At 39.5% G+C, this 23,739-nt stretch overlaps 1 protein-coding gene across 2 annotated transcripts in view; it reads right to left on the reverse strand.

The window, feature by feature from the left end:
* Positions 1-12,576, reverse strand: part of Nbea (neurobeachin) — a 525,499-nt gene extending 512,923 nt beyond the window's left edge. The window contains exon 1 of one of the 2 annotated variants that reach the window (XM_060378339.1): positions 12,198-12,576. In XM_060378339.1, coding sequence (XP_060234322.1) covers positions 12,198-12,467 — 270 coding nt within the window. In that variant the 5' untranslated portion in view covers positions 12,468-12,576. The remainder of the gene's footprint in view (positions 1-12,197) is intronic. The other variant, XM_060378338.1, reaches the window with a different exon arrangement.
* Positions 12,577-23,739: the final 11,163 nt, after the last annotated feature.

Below are 23,739 nucleotides of genomic sequence, written 5' to 3' on the forward strand. Positions count from 1 at the left end.
CTCACAATAAGTAACTTTTCTATGTAAATCCATGCAATTGTCCTGCATGCAATTTTATGTCTCTCTTCAGTGTGTCTTGAGTCACAATGGGAAGCATTCCCACTCAATGTCATCTCTTCACACAATGGTGCTTTGAGGATAATCTCTAGGTGGTATATTTTATTTTGTAGTAAGAAAGAACACTTATTTTAGAATCTAAGGATTTAAATCTAGCAAAGCTATTTAGCATCTAAATAATTTTGTCTAACTGCTTCCCATTTTTGCAGTGTTACTTTCTGAACCTACCTGTAAAGGACAGTATCTACAAAAGAAACGGTAGTCTATAAATTAGGCTATGCAGTTCGATTTCACAAATGCACTGTAAAATGTCAGTTCAGATATTTGATCAGAAATTTGAGATCATCCTGCCATATAGTATCATATATAAAAAATAACCAAACAGAGGGCCTCTGAAAGGCTCTGCCCTGCAGACTATCAAAGAAGATGCTCAGATATATGGCCAACTGTTGGGCAGAGTACATGGAATCTTATGAAAGAAGTGGGAAATAGTAAGATCTGAAGAGGACAGGAACTCTACAAGGAGAGCAACAGAACCAGAGAATTTGAACACAGGGGTCTTTCCAGAGTCTCATACTCCAACCAAGTCCCATGCATGGAGATAACCTAGAACCCCTGCACAGACGTAGCCCATGGCAGTTCAGTCCAAGTGGGTCACATAGTAATGGGAAGAGGGACTGCTTCTGACATAATCTGATTGGCCTGCTCTTTGATCACCTCCCCCTGAGGGGGGAGCAGCCTTACCAGGCCACAGAAGATAACAATGCAGCCACTCCTGATGAGATCTGATAGACTAAGATCAGAAGGAAGGAGAGGAGGACCTCCCCTATCAGTGGACTTGGGGAAGGACATGCTAGAAAAAGGGCAAGGGAAGGTGGGACCAGGAGGGGAGGAGGGAGAGGTTTATGGGGGGATACAAAGTGAATAAAGTAATTAATAAAAGTTAAAAAAAAAAGTGAAAAAAATAACTAAATGAAAACTAAGAATTAAGCACAGGAATCTCTTGAAAATTCCTGATAAATGTTGCTAAATGCATATTCAGAAAAAATGTAACATTTTTACGCTCAATAACAGTACTTAAGCTTGCTTTTTGCATTCCCTGACAAATAATAATCATTTTGTTCTTGCTACTACTTCATGTTCTTGTTTAGTGCAAGTAAAGGCTGATAGCAATTAACAATGAATGTTTATTTGTCCTTTTAGAAACATACAAAGCCCTTTGAGAAGTCCGTACTTCTATTGTTTGTCCTATAACACTTAATGCCCTAAAGGATTCTTTCAATTTAGAATTTAGAACTCTAAAATACTTTGACATGAAACCATTAGAAACAGGACTCAAAAAAGCACAAGCAATATAGGAAATGAGTTAGTTTAATACACTGAAACATTTGAACATATAACCAACTCACTTGAGGTGTTAAGATGCCCTCTATAACCCTCCTTTGGTTCAAGTACTTTGGTGCTACCTCCATTACCAAGCAGATTCCGCCTTTCACTGTGGCAGACTGAAAGTCACTGTACATTTACATTTTAACATGTTAACAGCCCCACTAAGAATTTCTGCAACAGAATAAAATAAGTTATGAAGCTGCCTAAAAAGTGTCTATTGCTGAAGATCAATTTGTCAGGTTTTGTGTATGGTACAAGAAAACCCCAAATTACAAAAATGAGAAAATATGATTCCCCAAAGGGTATCAGAAAATCCTAAACTGTTAACAGATAAAGCTGAGCACCCAAAGCCAAAGAAATTTGTAACACTTGGGTCATAATAGTCACATGTAGACAGACTTTTTAATACCAGTATTTTTACTGTCTTTATCTGAAAAGGAAACTGTACTCACCACCTTTACATCACCAGGTGAAAAATAAATTTAAAAAACATGCCAAGTTACTGAATTCAATCTAATTTTAGTATTATAAGCAATATTCTTGGTCTCCTCAAATCATACATCATTCTTCTTAGTCATAACTTCATAAGCTGACAATATGCAGCTACATTCAAATATCCCCATATAACTAATATGCAATAGTTTAAGCAAGTGCAAGTGTGCACACACACACACACACACAACCATAATTAATGTCACTTAACCAAACAGACTGTAAAGTAAATCACGGTCCCTAATTCTAGGCATATCCATGATCAGAATAATCATAATTCTACATGCTGGCAAACGGAATTCTTTAGCCAACTAATTTTAGAAGCATATATGCATATATTCATTCCCTCTGAAAACTTCACTTTTCCACTATCTTCCCTAGAAGATTTTCCATCTAGCAGGTCTACTGCTTAGCCAGCCCACTTCCTCTTTGAGATGTCTCAGAGGATTAGAATGATAACTGTCTAAAGAAAACTCTGGACAATTAAGACAATCCTGAATGATAAAAGAACTGTCAGAGATATCACCATCCCGGACTTCAAAATGTCCTACAGAACTACAGTAATAAAAACTGCATGGTATTGGCACAAAAACAGACACACTGATCAATGAAATAGAATTGGAGACCCAGACATAAATCCACACACCAAGGGACACCTGATTTTAATAAAGAGGCCAGAAATACATACTGAAAAAAAAAAAAAAAGAGAGAACTTCTTCAACAAATGATGGTCATCAAGCTGGACAGCTGCATATAGAAGAATGCAAACAGCTCCATACTTATCAGGCTGCACAAAACAACTCCAAATGGACCAAAGACTTCATCATAAACTAGATGCACTCAACCTGATTGAAGAGAAAGTGGGGTGTAGGCTTGAGCTTTTTGACACAGAAAAGACTTTCTGAACAGAACATCATTAGCACAGGCACTAAGGCTAACAATTAATAAATGTAAAATCGTGAAACTGGGAAACTTCTGCACTGTAAAGGACAATGTTATTCAGACAAGCTCCAGCTTTGGGAGAAGAGTTTTTTTGTTTTTTTTTTTTTTTTTTTTTTTTCATTTTCTAACAACTCCACATTCAATAAAGGGCTAATATCCAAAATATGTAAAGAACTCACAAAACTAGATATCAAAAAACAAATAACCCAAATTAAAAATGGGGTACAGATCTAAACAGAATTCCCAATACAGGAAACTCAAATGGCTGAGGAACACTATGTTTAACATTTTTAGGCATCAGGGAAATGCAAATCAAAACTACTTTGAGATTTCATCTTATACCTGTCAGAATGGTTAAGATCAATAAACCAAGCGACAGTTCATTCCAGCGAGGATGCAGAATAAGGGGAACACTCTCATTCTAGTGCCCCCTCCCAACCATTTATAACTATTTGTGTTTCCTTTACCTAGCGAGATCTGTCTGTTCACCCTAGTACCTTACTCTGTACCTAAACTTTGTGGTTCTATGGATTGTGGCATCACTGTCATTACATAACAGCTAATGTTCATATATGGGAATATATACTATATTTCTCTTTCTTGGTTTAGGATAACTAACTTGTGATGATTTTTTTTTCTAGTTCCATCTACTTCCTTGAAAATTTCATAATTTCATTTTTTCCCCCTAAACAGGGTTTCTTTGTGTAGCCTCAGCTGACTTGGACTCACTTTGCAGACCAGACTAGCCCCAAACTCACAGAGATTCACCAGCCCCTGCCTCCCTGAGTGCTGGGATTACAAGCTTGTGCTACTGCTCCTGGCTTCTTTTTTTTTTTTTTTTTTTCAATAGCTAAGTATTACTCAATTGGGTAAATGTGCTACATTTTAAAAGTTATTCTTCTAGTTCCATCTATGCACCTAAAATTTCTTTTTTGTTGTTCTTTTTTATTTCTTCCTCCAAACAGAGTTTCTCTATGTAGCCTTGGGTAAATAGAGGGACATCTAGGTTATTTCCAGTTTCTGGCAAATTGGACAAGCAATGAACATGATTGGACAGGTTATCTCAATGGTAGTATATGCCCAAGAATGGTATAGCTGGATCTTGAGGTAGATTGATTCCCATCTTCCTGAGGAACCACCGCACTGATTGCCATAATGACTGTATGAGTTTGCACCAGCAATGGAAAAGTGTTCCCCTCATTCTGCATCCTCGCTGGCATGAACTGTTGCTCTCCACAAACTGACACCAAGGTCCCACTGCTGAAGACAGCACCCATACAATTCAAATGAACATGAGGAAATGGAGTTGGCCTACATAGACCCTTCATCTTATGTACTAGTGCCTTTAGTAGAGGAAAGTACTTTGCATGCTACCAAAGTAGAGAAACAGAAACACCAACCCAGGCACAAACCATTATATCCACAATGCCTGCAAGATATATTGGGTTAATGGTGACACAAAGCCTGCAGGAGTAACCAGCCAATATCTGACTTAACTTATGGCCCAGTCCACAAGGTGGAACCCATACCTGATACTACTTAGTTGACAAAGAATCTGAGACTAGAAAGCTTAAAGACCTAAGTTAAAGCAAATACTAATGTTCTTAGAAACAAAGAATAAAAAAAACTCCTAATAACATTCTGCTACACTCATAGAGTAGTGCCTTGCTCAGCCATCATCAGAGAAGGCTTCCTCCTACAGAAGATGGAAACAAATACAAAGACCCACAGCTAGACAATATGCAGAAAGTGAGAGATCTTTCAACATTCAACCCTAAAAGGAACCTCTCCATCAAATCCCTACCCTCAGGAAAATGGGAACCTGGAGAGAAGGAAACAGAATGTGAGAATCAGAAGGAATAAAGGACAGCTAAGAAACAAGGCCCTCCAATTCAACATGATTAAAGCACATATGAACTCACAGAGACCAAGGCACCATGAAAAGGCCTGCAGGGGTCTACACCAGGTTCTCTGAGTATATATTATGGCTTCCAGTTTAGTGGTTTGTTTTGTTTTGTTTGTGGGATTCCTGAGTGTGGGGATGAACAGGACTCTATTTCTTGTACCTTCTCTTGTACCTCCTTCTGTTTGTTTTGCCCATTCCAATGTGTTAGTTTTTGTTTTATTTTATTATATTTCATTTTATTATTATCCCTTAGAAGTCTGTTTGTTTTCTAATGAGAGACAGAAAGGGAATGAATCCAGATGGGAGGGGAGATGCGAAGGAACTGGGAGGAGTAAAGGGGGGAAAAAAGCATAATCAGGATATATTATGTAAGAAAACAATCTATTATCAATAAAAGTATAATCATTAAATTATAACCCATTCAGCTTCTGAATATTATATCTAAATTAAAAGAATTGAAGACAGAATATTTTCTTCAATTGTTCTCTCCTGTATGAACAGCCAATTATCTCTGCTCCATCAGTCATCACAGACTGAAGTCTACTGTTTCATCAAATACAATTTCAACTACTACTATGATATTAAAATTTGCTTTTATGTGTAGATGTGTTCTAACAGAAACATGAATAACAAAGAACTAACTGGTAAGAAGGAAGGAAGGAAGGAAGGAAGGAAGGAAGGAAGGAAGGAAGGAAGGAAGGGAGAGAAGGAAGGAAGAAGGAAAGAAAGAAGGAAGGAAAGAAAAGAAAGAAGGAAGGAAAGAAAGAAGGAAGGAAGGAAGGAAGGAAGGAAGGAAGGAAGGGAAAGAAAGAAAGGAAGGAAGGAAGGAAGGAAGGAAGGAAGGAAGGAAGGAAGGAAGGGAAAAAGAGAAAAGAGTGGCACACACGGGCTTTTTGAACAGACTGAGTATGTTCTAAAAGTACAGTTTCCCTAAAACCTTACTGAATTTTCTGTCATGTACTTCAGTCAAGAGCTTGAATTTGTAACACAAACAGCAGGTCTTGCTGAGCTAGAGGACGCTAATTTAAGTTCAGATCTTAAGTTTTAGTTTCACAGAACTAGGTCTTGCCTCCCCTTAGTTTCTTCCCTGCAGCACAATAAACAAACACTGAGGCTCAGGAGGCACAGCTACACTACCACTCTGGCTGCATCCCTTTTAAAGCTCTTTAAACTGGATTCACTGTGACTTGTGTCTGGAAGCTGGGCGTACAGTGTATGAGGTACTTAGATGAAGCTTATAATGGAACATTTTCCATATAAACTGCTTTTCTTATCTATTCTGCCTAAGTTAAAAATAATGGCTTTTAGCCTATGAAGCGCTTGGTGTTTTGATGTTCTTCCATCTTGGATGGCAGCTAGTATTCAAGAGGCCTCTCTTTCTTGAAAAAGACATTTTCCTTTCTTCTTTGCTTTCAAGCATGCCAGCTTAGACCAAAGCAAGTAAGATGTCCCAAGACACCCAAAAAAGCCTCTACCACCCTCAAATTCTAGCCTAAACAGTTGCATGGGCAAGGTAACCACAGTGACAACGTTAGCAGCAGCTTTATAATCAATAAAAGAAGTTGCAAAGGAAAGCCTCACTGCCTCATACTTCACTTCAGTTTGAAAACTCTGTATTTAGTTTGAAAACTCTGTATTTTACAAGATCTCATCTCAAATACTAACTCTGTACCAGCAGAGGAACTCTTTCCATTCAGAAGTGACAAAAACCCAACTTCAATTGTTTCAAAACTAGTAACAATGATAACATATTTTAAAAGAGCATTAAAGATGTGCTAGTGTCATTCTGTTGCTGCTAAAACACCAAGACCAAAAACAACTTAAGGGAAGAATGGTTTTCTTTCATTTTATAGATTGCAGTTCATCTTTGAGGAAGTCACAGAAGGAACTAAAGCAGAATCTTGAAGCAAAGACCATGAGGGAATTCTTGGTTGGTTGGTTGGCTGGTTGGGTTATGTGTTGTTGCTATTTGTTTTTTGGGGTTTTTTTGTTTGTTTGTTTGTTTTGTTTTGTTTTGTTTTAGACGAGGTTTCATTGTGTAGCCCTGGCTGTCCTGGAACTTGTGCTATAAACCAGGCAGGTCTCAAACTCACAGGCATCTGTGAGCCTCTGCTTCCTGAGTGCTGAGATCAAAGGAGTTCACTGCTGCCTGGCGACCATGAGGAAATGTTACTTCCTGACTTGCTTTCAATGCCCATTCTTAGCTAGTCCAGGGCCTTCTACCCAAGCAATGGTGTCACCAACAGTGGATGGGCCCTCTTACATCAATAACAAACAGTAACCTCCAGAACTATGCCTACAAGCCAATCTGATCTAGGTAATTCCCCAATCAAAATTTTCCTTTCAAGATGACTCTACTCTGTGTCAAACTGACAATTAAAGCTAACTATGACAGCCACAGACAATCTTGACAAGGTACAGAGGCACTGATATCAAATCAAGAAGACATTTAGCTCTCCTGGATTCACACTTGGTTGAATTTCAAGGCAGACACTACAGCTATATACTAAAGACTCTGTTCAGTATCTTTACCAGGAAGGTCTAACAAGTCCTAGCACCAACTATATGACTTCCCTAGGATAAATGTTCAACTTAAACTAATCATGAGTGTTATCCAACCCTTCCTAATATCTGTCTACCTCAACAAGATGACTGAGAGTGAATGGTCTCTTAGAAAAAATCTGAAGTACCATGAAAAAGAAGCATAAGCGAAGATAAATTCTTGTTAATGCTTCTATTCAAATTCTTCAATGGGTACATATTTTTTCTTAATAAGAGAAAAATAATAACATGAAAACTTTTAACACATTCTTAGCTATTCCTACAATGTCCATTAAAAACAATTATTTATGGCACTACTCAAGAGGCAGAGGCAGGAGGATCTCTCTGAACTATAGGGCAACATGGTTGGCATACTGAGTTCCAAGCTTACCAGGTTGACCCCGCCAAGAACAACAACAAATTCCTTAAAAATAGTATTTACACATGTAATAATGCCTACTAGCTATCATATACATATTCAACATACTTCTATTTTTAGGAATAAGCAAAATATTCGATTTATACATTTTTTGGATTATAATCTAGAGCCTATTGGATTTTTTTTGTTTGTTTTGTTACTTCCAACAAGGTCTCATTTAGGTTAGATGGGACACTAACCCAGATGTAGCTTTCTGAGCTAGTCCTAATTATTACTGCTTTCTAATAGTATTCTGCATATTCAAAATGCATTTAACTACCATAGGGCCAGAAACACAAAAATTAAATATGTCCTGCCATTATGGAGTTCAGAGCTAGAAGGTGCAACTCGTAAATAATTGTAATACAAAAGAGCTACACCAACAGTGCATAGTCTACCAAGCATAAACATAATATGTGAAAAAGCTGCAATGCATACACAACATTCTAAGTAAACAAAAAAGGTACATATTAAACAATATAATATCACTACCTGGGAAACAAAATGAAGCTGGGCTATAAAATCTACTATGTTATACTATTCTTGGAAAATGTATAGTAAGAGTCAAGAAAGAAACCATGACACTTTCCATCAATGGCCTAACTAGCACCAAAAAACATCTATGAACAAAGTATTTATTTAAATTTATCAAACGTGATCACAAAAAGCTACATAATATTTGCTGGTTTGGTGTCACTAAATGACTATTTTAGTGTTATTATACAATATGTAGATCCTTATGTGCCTTAAGACACCAAAATTTGTACTATTCTTATATTTAGTTTTCCACACTGAATAACAATAATAAATATATAAGCTATGATAAATGGGCTCATATATTAATACATTAACATGCAAGAAATTGTTTTAGTATCAATACTTACAGTTCAAATTCATGGACTCTTTTAATTAAAAATTAAAAATTATATATTATATATTTTTAATAAATTCAATTTATATGTATTTGGTTTATATGTATTTGGTTTATAAAACTCTATCAGTAAAATATAAATTATTCTGATTATCAATGAACAGAATCTCAAGGAAGCAGAGTTACGATCATTATTTAGTACCAAAAAGATGCCTCTTCAAACGAAACTATAATGCTCTACAAACCAAGAGGAATTTAATAGTCTAAATGCCCTCAGACACTTAGGAATAATTTTTTTGCATATTTTAATAACTAAACAGTTATACAACTTATATTTTGAAAAAGAGAATTATCATTACAACAACTAAAGACAATGATATACCTCATTTTAATTAAACTCAATTATTTAATTAATTAATTTTCTATTTTATACTTTCTAAAAATTTGTTTGCTAAAAAACTTCCATGTTATAAACAAAGATAAGACATGATTTGTACATAGCATTTACTTGAAGGAAGTAAAGACTTTCTATAAATACATGTCAAGTATATTTACAAAGGAGACAATACACCAAATATGCCTATTTTACAAGAAAAAGCTAACCAATAAAAACTCTTTTAACATAAAGAGTTTCTTATGATGCCACATGTAAAAGTTCCTCTTTAAGTCAAAGTTTCCTGAGAACTAGCTTCTGTCACTGGTAGAACCACAAGGCAAATTCTTAACCTCACATTCTCCTTGTAACCTTATTTTGAAACTAACTCCATCATCCTCCTGATAGCTCTGTCCCATAGTTGAATGTTTTAAGTCACCTACAATACCATGACAAACAATGCAAGCACCTATAATGACATCATTCACTTTATCTATTACACTTTATCTATTACTCTTGCTTAGGAGAAATGGTCCCTTTGATAAAAAGCAGAAAAAGTTTAAGTAGAGTTCTATATTTTACTATATACTTAAACTTTACTCTGTAAATTTTTTTCAGCTAAGGAGAATAGGACACAGCATCTGAGGACCAAATATTACTATTTCATATTTTCTTATTATACAGAAAGAGTGAATGAACAGGAAAAACAAATATTTTATCAAAAGTGCCTATGCCAAGGGTACCATAAAACTCTCAAAGTTACATTAGTTCCCTTCCTTTCTTTTCTGTCACAGCCCAATGTAAGAGATACCTCACTGTTTCCACCTTGTTATTTCTTCCATATTTTAAATTAAGACTGAAAATAAAAAATTCATTTTAGAAATATTAAAGGCTTCCAACTATTAACAAGTCACTCAGTACTCTAAATGAATTTTACTGGCTATATTTACTTCTTAAATAAAAATGAAGCTTTGATAATTATTGTAATGGCAAATATACTTTTAAGAATCATCTTGAAATCCCCCAATTTCAATTATGACTTCTTTTGAACAATAAAACCTAAATCTACAATTCAAAACCTATACCTCATATGGATAATTCAGGAACTATGATGTAGCCAGCAACATAATAATAAATAGCTCCTTTTGTCATATACTCTTTATCCCAAAAGTTTCCACCTAAAAATAAACTGCATCCTTTAAATCCATGCAAAGAGAATTTACACCTAGTATTTCTACTATAAAAAAATCAATTTGGGGAATTAGGGTGTAAGCAACTTGGCATTACACTATTTCTAAAGTCTGTAAGCTAAGAGTAAATATCTAAAAAGAAAATAAATGTGTGCATCTCTCATGGTAGATTTCACTGCATTGAAGAGTTAATTTTCTTTTTAGCACAAGAGAAATACTTCACTTCCTTTTTTAGTCTACTGTGTATCTAAAGAACCCCATCTGTTAAGAACTGATCCAGCAGGCATGGTTGTTCCTGCACAGTCCACACTGGTTACACATTCGAATCAGTTCCACTTGTGAAAACCCTACTGCCTCTCGGCAGGTTATAAAGCACTAAGTAAGCACACAAATACCATCATCACATCCTCTAAAGTAAAAAAAACCTACTGGCTACAGAAAAATGGAAAAACGTAAAATGTGTGTGTTCTTTAAATATAAATAAATTAAGTAGCAGCTAATTTATTAATAAATTTCTTGAGATTGCGTATCTTTTCTTCTAAAAGGAAAAAGGAGCAATAAAAGTAATGACCTATTTGAAGCAAGGTAGGAAAAAAAAAAAACAACATATCCCCATTAGTGTTTTGAAAAGAACTGCTTAAATCTATGGGATGACAAGCTCACGAACTTACATTGACTTTTGTGTTGACTGATTTGAAGGGTACACAAAAGTAAAAAGAAAGGTATTTTGTATTCAAACAGCGATAAATACAGAGAAGTAAAACAGATAACCTATCGTTGACCTGACACACTCACAAAAAGAAAAAAGAAGATGCTTCAACTTTTCTGTGAATTTCAGGGGTTCATCCACCACAGGCGTTATCTAATCCACCTCTCCGAGCACACTGCCATTGCTGCACTCCACTTCCAATTTCCCAACACATCAAATAAAAATACTTGACTGGCTGAAAATTCACACTGCATGAGTGCTATTAAAAAAACAAAAACAAACAAACAAAAAAAAAACAGCAAGCATTTTTCATTATGTTCCTGTTACTTCACACCGAGTACAATGGTCAATTGATTGCTTCTGACTTAACACCTGCCCTTCCAAAACCCAACCTTACTGAATGTCAAAGGCGAGGTATTGCAAAGAAAACTGTTTTTAAAAGCTTTGCTGCAAAACATACAAACAAACAAAACAAAAACAAAAGAAATGCTTTATGCATTTATAGACACCATAAGCTAGTCTTAATCGTGCTCTATTTAGGATGTTCCTCTCCTTTAGGTCATACCCTGTCATCTTGAACACTGCTTAGGCTCTCGGTAGATAGCGCAAAACATTAAGTCACACACAGTTCTGCAGTAACTCTCACCATGAAAAGAGCCAAACCTAGGCTGCCTTTGAAATCTTACTTCTGGTCTTTATCCTCAAGCCACGCTCCTGAAGGCAACCATAGAAACCAACCTGTATGATCCCGTTGCCCCTTACATTTTTAACACCTTCTGTGCCCCACACCCCCACAGGTAAGAGATCAGCATAACTGGAGCTATACTACAAAGAGGGGAAGGTTGCCTGGAGATGGGGGCGGGGGTGAATAAAGGCACAACACTCTCCATCACGGCCGCGGAATGTGTTTAAAGACAGATGCAAAATCTGCATCATTCGTCGTCCTCCCTGGAAAACACAGCACCCCAGCTGCTCAAGTTGGAACGGGTGCGCTTCTCACATTTCAGGAGCACGGGGGGATTGGGGGTTGGGGGTTCGGGCTCTTGGGGCCCCGGCTGTCACCCTCTATGAGCCACAGCACGGACAATTAAGAGACTGGGAGGAAAAGCCCCAGAGGACCTGAGGTCCTCCTCAAGCCTCCACTCTCGGTCCAGGCCGGAATGACCAGTCGTCGGAAGTGCCGGGTTGAGTTTGGCACCGCGCGGGTGGCAGGAGGGAGGCGGCGCGGCCGTGGCGACGCGCGGACGGCCGAGGGACACGGGGAGGCAGGGCGCGGACGCCCGGGGGGGTGGGGAGAGAGGGCCCTTACCAGATTGAGCACGGTCTCCACGATGTCCCTGTTGCTGACCTCGCCGACCTGTATGAGTCCGATCAGCACGGCGAATTTCATCCGGATGTTGCGGATCGGCACCGAAGGGTTGATCATCCCCGCGGGCAGCACCACCGGGCCGGCCCCGGAGCCGGCCGAGCCCCGCGGCTCCCCCATGCCACCGCCGCCGCCTGCAGCACCGCCGGCCCCGACGGCCAGGAGCGCGGCGGGCTGCGGCTCGAGCCCCGGGCCCGGCTTGTCGCTCGCCATCCGCCCCGCTGCTGAGGAGCCGCGCCGCGCCGCCGCGCCGCCTCCGCCGGTTCCGTTATCCCCGCCGCGGCCCCCGCCCCCCGGCCGGCGCCTCGCAGCCCCAGCATCCACCAGCGCCGCGGCGCCGGGCCCGCTCCGCTCCGCGCCTCCGCCGGGCCCGGCGGCCGTGCGCCGCGCCCCGGGGACCGCCTCCGGGGGTCTCCGCGGACGTCTCCTCCTCGCCGCTCGGCTCGCGGGGCGCCCGCCGCGGCTGTCTCCCCGCCGAGCTCCGGGTCCGCCTCGGCGCTCGCCGCTCGGTGCGCCTCCCCGATCGCCTCGGCGCCCTCCTCGCCGACCGCCTCAGCTCGCGGCCGCCGGCCTGGCCCCCCAACCCCGCGAGGATGCCGCCTCGCCTCGCCCGGCCCTCCGCCCTCCGCCGGGGGCCGAAGCTCGGGCCCGCTGCCGCCGGCGCCGCTGTTGTTGTGAAGCCCCGACGCCGCCGCTCACTCCGCCATGTTGCCGCCCCCTGCCTGCGGTAGCGGCCTCTGCGCCTGCGCGCAGCGCCCGGGGAGGGGGGGCGGGGCCCTCGCTGCACCCCCTCTTTCTCCCGGCGCTCCTCCTCCGCATCGCTCACCCCCCGTCCCTCCCCCGCGCGCTGGGATCGGACCGACAGGTGAGCAGGTGCGCGGGGGAGAGGCCTGAGGGGAAGGACGCAGCTCGGCCGTCGGTCAGCATCCTCCCCGGCCTCGCCGTGCGGGCCACGTGCGGGGAGGGGAGGCTGCCTGCCCCCGGCCGCCTCGACCCTCCTCGCCCTCCCCGGGCCCCCGCGACCCCGCCTCGCCGCGGGGGTCTGGGGACAGGTGCGATGTCGCGGGGCTTTATCCTCAGCCACCCGGGAGGCTGACACCTGCGCGCGCGGGCGCGACTTAAAATAGATCCTGTCAAACCGGGCGCCTCCCGGCCGAGCTAGCCCTTGAACTCGCCTCGCAGACTGCCCGATGGATGCAGTAGTTGGGTGGGAGCAGCAAATCCCACGCTAGAATCCCCAAAGGTTCCCGGGTGTGATGCCAGTTGATGATGTCTCCCTTCTCCATAGGCGTAGGCGGCTCACAAGATTTGTTTGAATTATCAAAATATCTAGGAGGTCGTCACGACCGGCCTTAGTCCGTGAGAAATTTTTCATTGAAAACATTAACGGGCACTTGGTAATATCTCTAATGGTGTTGAGTTAAAACCAAATAAGCATGACTGCTGGTTTCTTCCTTGGCATCAAGTGATACAGTTTCTTTACTATTTCAAGAGGTCTGCGGTTTCCAATAAAGACATATTGTTCCTCACCAGAAATATTAGAAATCTTCAAATCATATTAGTTGTATTCAAATCATTTCAATTGTCATCTCAATCAAAAAATGCCAATATATAAATTCATCATAATATATTTGTTAATCTTTTTTATTGGCCCTTCAGTCAACTCCCATGATTCAGGATCTTGTAAACATTTCTGAAGAACCGTAGGAGAAACTTTCTTAATACCTGTGCTTACAATTAGTTCTTGGTTCTATGTTTATTATTAGTCTAAACTCCCACTGAATTGATGAACTTCTTAAAGTAGTTACTCAAAAATAACTGAAAGAAGTGGTAACTGGGTATGGCCTTTTACATGAAATAGCAATGGAATTATAAAATGCTTACATCATTGAAACTGCTTGAGGAATTTGCAAAACCTTAAGACTTCACAGTATGACAATTAAGAATTCCACTGACACAAGATGGTGGTGGTGCATGCCTTTAATCTCAGCACTGGAGAGACACAGGTATCTCTCTGAGCTCTAGGACAGCAGGCTCTACAGTTAGTTCCAGGATACCCAGGGCTACACAGAGAAACCTTATATAGAAAAATACAAACAAACAAACAACAAACTGTGACTTTTAGAACTACCTCAGTATTTGTGCCTGACCCAGGTAAGCATTGGATGGTTCTAGAAGAACTATTTCAGTTGCAAATTAAAAATGCCATATCTCCTTTAAATTATATAATTCCAGGCTGAAAGGTTTTATATGTCTGTGTATGTGTCTGTGTGTGTATGTATGTATGTGATGTGTACATATGTGATGGATATATAGATGAGTAAGTTGTACCTCTTTACTCTAGACATCTTGAATGAGAGCTTAGGCTGCTCTTTCCTTTTCCTTTTTTAACGAATACTTTAACATCCTTTTGACTGCTCTGAATTTTCTGTTTTGTGTCTCAAGCAATAGGTGTGTTCATTTTTGTTTTTGTTTTCCTTGTTCATTTTCAGTTACGAGAGATGAGGAATAAGTAAAGAAAATAATCACTACTTAAAGTAGGAAAGGTTCATTTTTTAAATACTTTCACATACTTTATTAAATTTCAGAAATGCTTTTTAAGCTTGCTAATTAAAGTGCTCTGTAGATTGTCAGCCTCTTGCTCCCTAGAAAATAGAGAGGGCTCTGAATCATCCTTTGACTATCTGTGCAATCTACTCAGGCCATCTGAACTTCAGTATCCTTAATCCTTAAACAGACGTTATAATACCTATCCTACAGGAAAGAACCCAATGAAATGTCAGTTCAGCCCCAACTAGCATATAGTACAATGCATCTTTGTATTCTTAATATACAGGCAGTATGTGTGAAGAATGACCTATGTAAATACACATGAAAGACCAATTATAACCGGTTTACAATGGCCTCATCAAATTTAAACTTTAGTTATTTCTTCAATATTGGACCTTCCACCCCATTTTTTAACCACTAATTTCTCTCTTAAGCATAGAACACAAATACAGTACAGAAATTGAGTATTTTCACCTCATTTGACTCAGATTAATCATTACCAACCAACTGATATTTGCATGTCTATTATAAATTTTCAAGTTACTAGATGATTTTAGTATTATTCTGTTTAAAGAAATATTATCTTAATCATAAAAAGCTAACCAGGAAGTCAGTATATAAAAATATTAAGTCAGTGTCATAAAATTAAGTATTCTGGAATGCACAAAATTTAAGAATATTACAGATGCCTTAACGCACACATGTGCTCCCAAGTACGGCATACTTACGGGCAGAAAATACACGAAATGCACACCTTTGCACCATTAAGCCAGCAGCGGCTTGGCCCAGTCTAGCTTTTATGCTGTTCTTTTCCTTTCATTCTCGTTGCTGTCATCTTACTAGAAAGTTTATACTCAGGTTTTTGGACTCCACCCTTACTCACCTCCAACCCAGTGTGCTGTGAATAATCTTAAATCTTCTTTTGATGGGCAAATAGTGGTCTCGCATGCTTACTATACTCACCACTATAAATTCTACATACATCCCCACCATCTGTTTAAAACACCACCAGTGACTCTTTGTCGAACATAGCATGATTAAAATGCACATCGGAGTGCCAAAGGCCTTTCGTGCTCTGGCTTTTTCTCAAGCTTTACCTCATAGTATTTCGGACAGGAAACTTTTATCTAAGACTCCCAACATTTTGGAGTGTGTTCCACTTGTCTCATTCCTTAAAAATGTTTAGCTGACTCCTAGACTCTTACCTAGAGATTTATACACTTAATATCGTCTATTGAACTGCTTTCAGGTTTCAATTTAATGGAAAAATTTTAATTAAATAACTTTTGCTTTTAATGTTATTGTGCGTATGTATGTGTGTGTTTATGTTTGTGTGTATGCTTTACTCAAGGCACACAGGTGTGTGAAAGTCAGAGAACATCTTTTTCTCTCTCTCCACCGTGTCTAGAGGATAAACTCAGGTGTTCAGTCTTCTTTGGCAAACACTTTTAACCACTGAGCCATGTCACTAGCCCAAAATGTTATGCTTTATAAAGCATAACACCTCATATATTTGAAATATATGCACATGGGCACGCATGCATATTGTGAGTTGTATTATTATTTTCTCAGGGAAAAAAATGCTCAAGTCCTAATGGTCAGTATTTGCCATTTGTATCTTATTTAGAAAAAGAAAAAAAAACATGGCTGTAGATGCAGGTTCACACACAAGTACACTGGAATGGTGTAGGAGTTAACCGAATAGGATTAGTGTCCATCTAAAAAGAAAAGAGACCAATAAACCCAGAGAAGAGGAAGTGAGGCAGAAACACAGAACACCATGTGACTACCCAGACAGACCTTGGAGTTCTGCCACAGGAGGCCAAAAAAGACACAGTTGCTGAGAAGCACCAGAAGCCGGGAAACAATCTCCTGTAGTTCCTTCAAGGAGAGAGAGCCTGAGGAGCACCTCTCCTGGACCTCTGTTCTCCAGATCTGCGAGAGGATCTCTGCTGGGTAAAGCCACTCCTACTCTCATTCCTACACCGGCTTGTACTTTGTTACAGCAGCTCTGAGAAACTGACACTCGTACATCACACATGTGATCTTGCTGCCTCTGTAAACAATAACCAAGGAAGATAAGGACCCATGGCTCACTTGGAATAACTCCTGGGTTTCAAGATTTAAAAATATATATATAAAGCTTTAATCAACCCAAATTCTTTTCTGCTCAACGACTGTACTGTGTTGTCATAGCTGGGCACTTTACTCACAGTCCTCTTTCTGTCCACTATCCTCATAAACCCCACTGAAATTTCTGTCAGTGCACTGCTGCCATCTTCATGAATACATTCATGATCCCATCTAGGTAAACAAGAAATACTATACCCATTTTCAGCGTTCAAAGAGAAATGTTTCTGGCTTGTCCAGTAACCTAGGTTGACAAATTTTCACCTAAGTAAAACAAACTGCTTCCGTCTTTATCTTGTTTGCTGAGAGGAAGAAAATTACAGGCCAATACATGTAGTCACATATATAATTCCTTCTCGGAAATACATGATCACATATATATGTATTGTTTGTCTAAATGTGTTCCCATATTATAGACAATGGTTTTACACTAACAAACACTGTAAAACTTTTTGACAGTGACACCAGATTTATTTTCCCATTAGGTTTGGTATACATGTACTAGAGAAAGAAAAGTATGTTAGGAGTGTACACACACTTTACTGGCTGATTACTGTTAACATACCTATCAGACACCAGTCCTCTCTTATCTGCCATGTACTTTTACATGTGTTATTCCTAACTCTCATTACAGCATCTTGAGTAAATATTATTATTCCATTTTACAAATGAAAAACTAACACAAAGTAAGGGTCACCCAGGTATGTGAGTTAGACTTGAGCAAGTTATAAATGCAGGATATGATCTAGTTATGGCTAGCTGAGCTCAGGCTCCCACACCACCTCACAGTGTAACCAACACCAAAACCAGTATTTAATTTCAACTAGTCTTGCCAGATCAAAGACACTGGTGAGGGCAGGAAAGGTTCCCTTACAAAAGAAAAACACGTTTTTATGTGTTTTGGTAAAGCTTCCCACCAAGAGATGATCAAACGGGTCTTATAGATGGTAAAAGTTCACAGCAAAAGGCTAGCTATAGAAATCAATGTCAGAGTGCTTGCGCAGTATGCAAAAGATCCTGGGTTCCCTCTCTAGAACTTGGAGTCAGTATATCTCATTAGCCCTTTTGCTTCCTAGGAATCATTTTAGTTTCACAGAAATCATGTGGGATACTATTTGAAACTTCTAGATAAGAAGCACCTTTACCAAACTACAGCACAACTTATTAGCAGTACATAGGATCGATCACAGACAAGGCCTGGACCAGTGACCTGAGACAATTTACTGACACATAATCACTTAGTGTATTTTGACACTTAATCTGGATTATTAACTTGAAAGCATTTAGAATCAACTGGGAGACACACCTCTGGACATTCCTGGAGATGTCCAGAAATGAGGGCATTTCTGGGGAGTTTTAATTGAGGAAGGACCACATATTTAATGCGAACAGCACCATCCTATGGTCTGGGGTCCTGAACTGAATAAAAAAGATAATGGAATGCCTGCATTTGGCCCTCTCTGCCTCCTGCAAAGGCAATGTGACCAGGGGCCACACACTCCTGCTGTCTTACCTCCCTCATTATGATGGGCTGTACTCTCAAACTGTCAGGCAAAGTAAACCCTTCCTTCCTTGAGCTGCTTTTGTCATGGCAATTGTCTGTAATGTACCAGTAATTAATGCATATACATGGAGATGATTTTAGGGCTTGTCCTTCTTTTCACTTAACTGGAAGTCTGGACTAGAGAAAAACAAAACAAAAGAAAGTATCTGGGCTGTCTGTCCTTTTCACCTGACAATTTAAGAGTTAGGAGGTATCTGCTATACAGAGCTGCTTTGGAGTTGCTGTCAACGTGAGTGAGTCCCAGTCACACCCATAATCATACAACTAAGGGAGTTCTTGAAACACAAAGTGCTTAATTACATGTACTGATTAGTTGTATGTTATATATACAAAGTGGTGTATACAAAACCTCTTTTTGATTAATCTCCTAAGAGGTAAATGGAATATTATGTTGTCCACAGTTATATCATCAGCTTCTTTGTTTATATTAAAACAAGCTGTACCCAATTTTATTTACAAGAGCAACACATAACTAGCATGTTTTTAGATACCTGCCATTATCATAGCCTAGTAAGGCAGTAGTTTACCTGTGAACACATGGATTTTCATTCATAAATATCACAGACAACTCACATGGTTATGTCATAAAGTCCAACATTTTCCCCAAGCACATAATTGTTTTCTTTTTACCTTTTTATCTGACTTTACATAATCTGTAAAGTATGGTATAATGACTGGGAAAAAAAGTTTTCAAAATGAGACAATATAGGTTGAGTCCAAATTCTGGAAGATTACCCATGACCCGATATCCCTGATCCAACACTATGTAACTGCCTACGTATATCACTTAAATAACTTAAAGGGATCAAACGTAAAGGTTCATTAAGTGTTCCATAGGTGGCAGAAGTTGTGAACATAAAATGACAGAATAGTTAAGAGCATTTAGAGCTTTCAAGTCATATAATTTCCACTTATTTTCTCTTTGTTCATAGACTTTCTTAAAAAAAAAAGCTGAACATACATCTTCCTTAGTTTTTGTTTGTTTGTTTTGTTTTTTAATGAATGGCCTGTGTGTGTGTATACATATATATGTATATAACTTGTTTATTTGTTAGTAATCTCAATGATTTCTAATATATTCTTGAACCTAAATGTTTTATCTCTATTATGTCTATTAAACCACTTAACAAGGTAAGTTTGGTTCTGCTAGGCATAGGTAGAGGAAAGGTCATTATGAATTAAATATCTTTCTCTGAGAGTTTATTAAAACAAAAAGTCAATAACAACAACAACAAAACATTCCTTCCCTTCGTAAGTTACTAACCCACAGGAAGAAACCATCTGCCAAACTTGTCTGTAGTGGCTTAAAGACAAACTTTTATTTTGTAAATTGTTTATCTATATTCACTTTCATTAAAATCTTTAGGTACTCCCTTCTCTATAAGCAGACTCAGCACTTAAAGTTCATGCCTGAATAGAGGATTGTTCCTGGTTTCCTTTCTAAAGGAAGCTGTGGATTTCATGGGATTATTTTTAATTATTATGCCATATCCTTCCTAGTCATATAGTTTCCAGTTTTTAATATGTGAATTCATACTATATCTATGTTTGTGCTTTCTTATTCTATTAGCAGTCTCTGTAGTTTTCCTACCTGTGAGATTCATGGTGTCTTTTGTTATCTCACTACCTCTACTGATCCCTAAAATTAAAATATCCTGTATTAAATCTCTATAAAATATATATGAAATTTTACATATAAGTGATAGTATTAAGTACTTTTAAAGATAGCTGTGTAGACATGATCTCATCTCTGGAATTGCACAGTAAAATCTATCAGCTTTAAGTAAGAAAAATGCCAGAAGGAATATAGTACCAAAAGCACAGAACAGAGCTAAGTGACAAGATGCATAGAAACTTAGAATGCTTCTTTAGGTGTACAGATTTTAGTATGTTTATCCTATATTATCTAGTATCCACTTATAAGTGAGTCTAGTATCCACTTATAAGTGAGTATATACCGTGTGCGTCTTTCTGCTCCTGGATGTCTTTTCTAGACCCCACCATTTGCCTGCAAATTTCATGGTTTCCTTGTTTTCAATTGCTGAGTAGTATTCCACTGTGTAAATGTACCACAATAAACATACTAAAATCTGTACACCTATGGGTGAGATGATCAATCCTCACTCAGAAAGACAAACAGGACGGACATTGGAAGAAGGAATAAACAGGAAACAGAATAGGAGCCTGCCACAGAGGGCCTCTGAAAGACTCTACCCAGCAGTGTATCAAAGCAGCTGCTGAGACTCGTAATCAGACTTTGGGCAGAGTGCAGAGAATCCTATGAAAGAAAGATATTAAGACCTGAAGAGGACAAGAGCTCCTCAAGGAGAGCAACAGAACCAAAATATCTGGGCACAGGGGTCTTTTCTGAGACTGATACTCCAACCAAGGACCATTCATGGAGATAACCTAGAACCCCTGTCCAGATGTAGCCCTTGGCAACTAGTATCCAAATGAGTGTCCCAGTAAGGGGAACAGGGACTGTCAATAACATGAACTCAGCACTTTGACCACTCCCCCTGAGGGGGGAGCAGTCTTGCCAGGCCACAGAGAAGGACAATGTAGGCAGTCCTGATGAGACCTGATAAGCTAGGGTCAGATGGAAGGAAGGGGAGGAGGACCTCCTCTATCAGTGGACTTGAAGAGGGGAATGAGAAGATATTAGGGAGGGAAGGTGGGATTGGGAAGGAATTAAGGAGGGTGCTACAGCTTGGATACAAAATGAATAATCTGTAATTAATATAAAAAATAAAAATTTAATTAAAAAAAAGCTTAGAATGCAGCAAATGTGTAAATATAAAATAGTCCATATTGTTGAAAGAGCAAGCCATGGAGATTTGTGACCACCTATCACTCAATACACATTAACTTGAAATTAAATGTAATGGTATTAATATTTTACACATGGGAACTGTACACCATTACAAGTTTATTTGAGAGCATCTTAAAGACTGTCAGCCATGAATAGGACAACTTTATTAAAGCATTGTATGGTCAGGCATGGTGACATACACTTTTTAGTTATTCATGTATTCATTTTACATCTCAATCACAGCCTCCTCCCTCCTCTCTTCCCAATCCCACTCTCCTACTTTCTGCCCTCTTCCCCTCCCCCCCTACAGCTTACAAACCCATCCTGACACATCAAGTCACATCAGGATTCTCCCACAGAGGATAGACAAGGTAGCCCAGCTAGCGGAAAATAAGCCAAAAGCCAGCAAGAGAGTCCATGTCAGATATGACACCCCACCCCACCCCCACTCCACTTGCTAGGAGACCCACAAGAAATCAAGCTGCCTATCAGTTACACATGTGTTGTGGAGATTCCACCCAGTAGGGGCTTGAAACAGATGCTGAGACACATAGCCAAACATTAGGTGAAGATCCGGGGTCTTATGGAGAAGTGGGGGGAGAATAGATGGTCCTAGAGAAGACAAGAACTCCTCAAGAAGACCAACAGTGTCAACTATCCTAGGCCCAGAGGGCCTTACAGAGACTGAAGCACCACTCAAAGACATGCGTGGACATGCCACAAACTTTTAATCCTGGTACTTAGGAGACAGGCACAGGCAGATCTCTGTGAGTTCAAGGACAGACCAGCCTGGTCTGCATAGCAAGTTTTAGGATAGATAGGTCTATGGAGAGAGACACAATAAAACAAAAGATATGTATGTATGTATGCATGTATACAGTATTTAAAAGATTGTATACTATTTGAATAATATAAACCATATGATCTGCTTGATAAGGCTAGAAAAAAAAAACTTTTTTAAAAAGTTCATTTTAAAAGAACCAAAAATTTTGGTGAAATACATTCATTGAGAAAAACATCATATGACTAAAGTATAAAGGACATTCAGTACTGTGCAGATCTAAGTATTGTATTACTTTTCTGTTACTGTGACAACAACCACAAAAAAGCGCGTTTGTTTTGGCTTATGGTTCCAGAGCAAAAGCCCATGATGTCAGGGAAGGCATGGTGGCATACAGCCAAGGAAGAAGATCTACATTTTTTTTTTATCCATACATAGGAAAAAGAAACAGAACTGGAAATGTGGCAAGGCTATAAATTCTGGAGGCTCAATCTCAGCAATATAATTCCTTCTATAAGGCTCCTTCTAAAATTCCTATAACCTCTCCAAGCAGCACCAGCAACTAGGGAACAGCAACTAGGGCTTGACCCTGTGAGGACATTGCTCGTTCGAACCATCACAAGTGTATTCTCCCAACCATGCACAGTTCTAAAGTGAAGGAGATAAAGCAGGAGCCCATCCTTAAGGAAGAAGTTGCAAGTGAGTAGAGTGCAGCACATTGCAGACAGGAACTGATAAAGTCTGTATGAATAATACCTTTTCAGAGGATGATAACTGTGTGTGCATTCGTGGATGTAAACGGACTGTGGTGTTGTAGTCACTTGTTAGACATTTTATACGTGACTGGCAGCTACTTGAACAAAGAGACTACACTCTTCTAACACGTAAAGTTTTCAGCAATATCTTGAGCTCACTGACTCTAACCCAGTACTGATAAATGGCTGTATTGCGAGTGGTAAAAGAAGTTAAAATAGAAATGTTAACAACTCAACAATTTGACATAAAAATTACTTGTACTACAGGTGAGCTTAACTATTAAAGAAAACAAGTTCTTAAATAAGAATAAAAACATTCAGTTATTTTATACATGCATCTTAAGAAAGATTGAAATCCTTAAAATTGGCAGAGTAACCATAATTGTGCAGTATCTGTGGATGTCAGTTTTCTTATTCATGAAATAAGAATGGATACACTTAGATGTGATCATACTTTGGTAAGCACAAAGTGTCACAGAGAGCAGTAACTTTAACTCTGTCACTACTAAAGTGAGGCAGTGAAACCAATCATCTAGAACTTCGGGCAGAGTAATAAATGCACAGGTGCAGACTCCAAACAGGAAACTGGTTTTGATGAATTGTGGGTACCCGGTGCCAGGGCTATAAAAAGGGAAAATAGCAAGTTCAATGCTCAAAGCATTGCTTGGGAAGCAAAGGTCAAGAAGCCAAACTGCTGATACAAAAAGTTAAGGCAAACCCAGAAAAGATATTTGAGGCAACCAGGAATCCCCAGAATAGAGCAGAAAGATTAAGCAAACACCTGGAAACATAATAAACAAAATGAAAGTTAAACAAGAGGCCAAGTTTGACAGCTTCTAAAGGCTGTCTGGTAATTTGGTACCTTATTTTCAGTGTATTCATATTGCTCTCTG

This window comes from Meriones unguiculatus, chromosome 2 (assembly GCF_030254825.1).
Source record: "Meriones unguiculatus strain TT.TT164.6M chromosome 2, Bangor_MerUng_6.1, whole genome shotgun sequence".
Lineage (NCBI taxonomy): Eukaryota > Metazoa > Chordata > Mammalia > Rodentia > Muridae > Meriones > Meriones unguiculatus.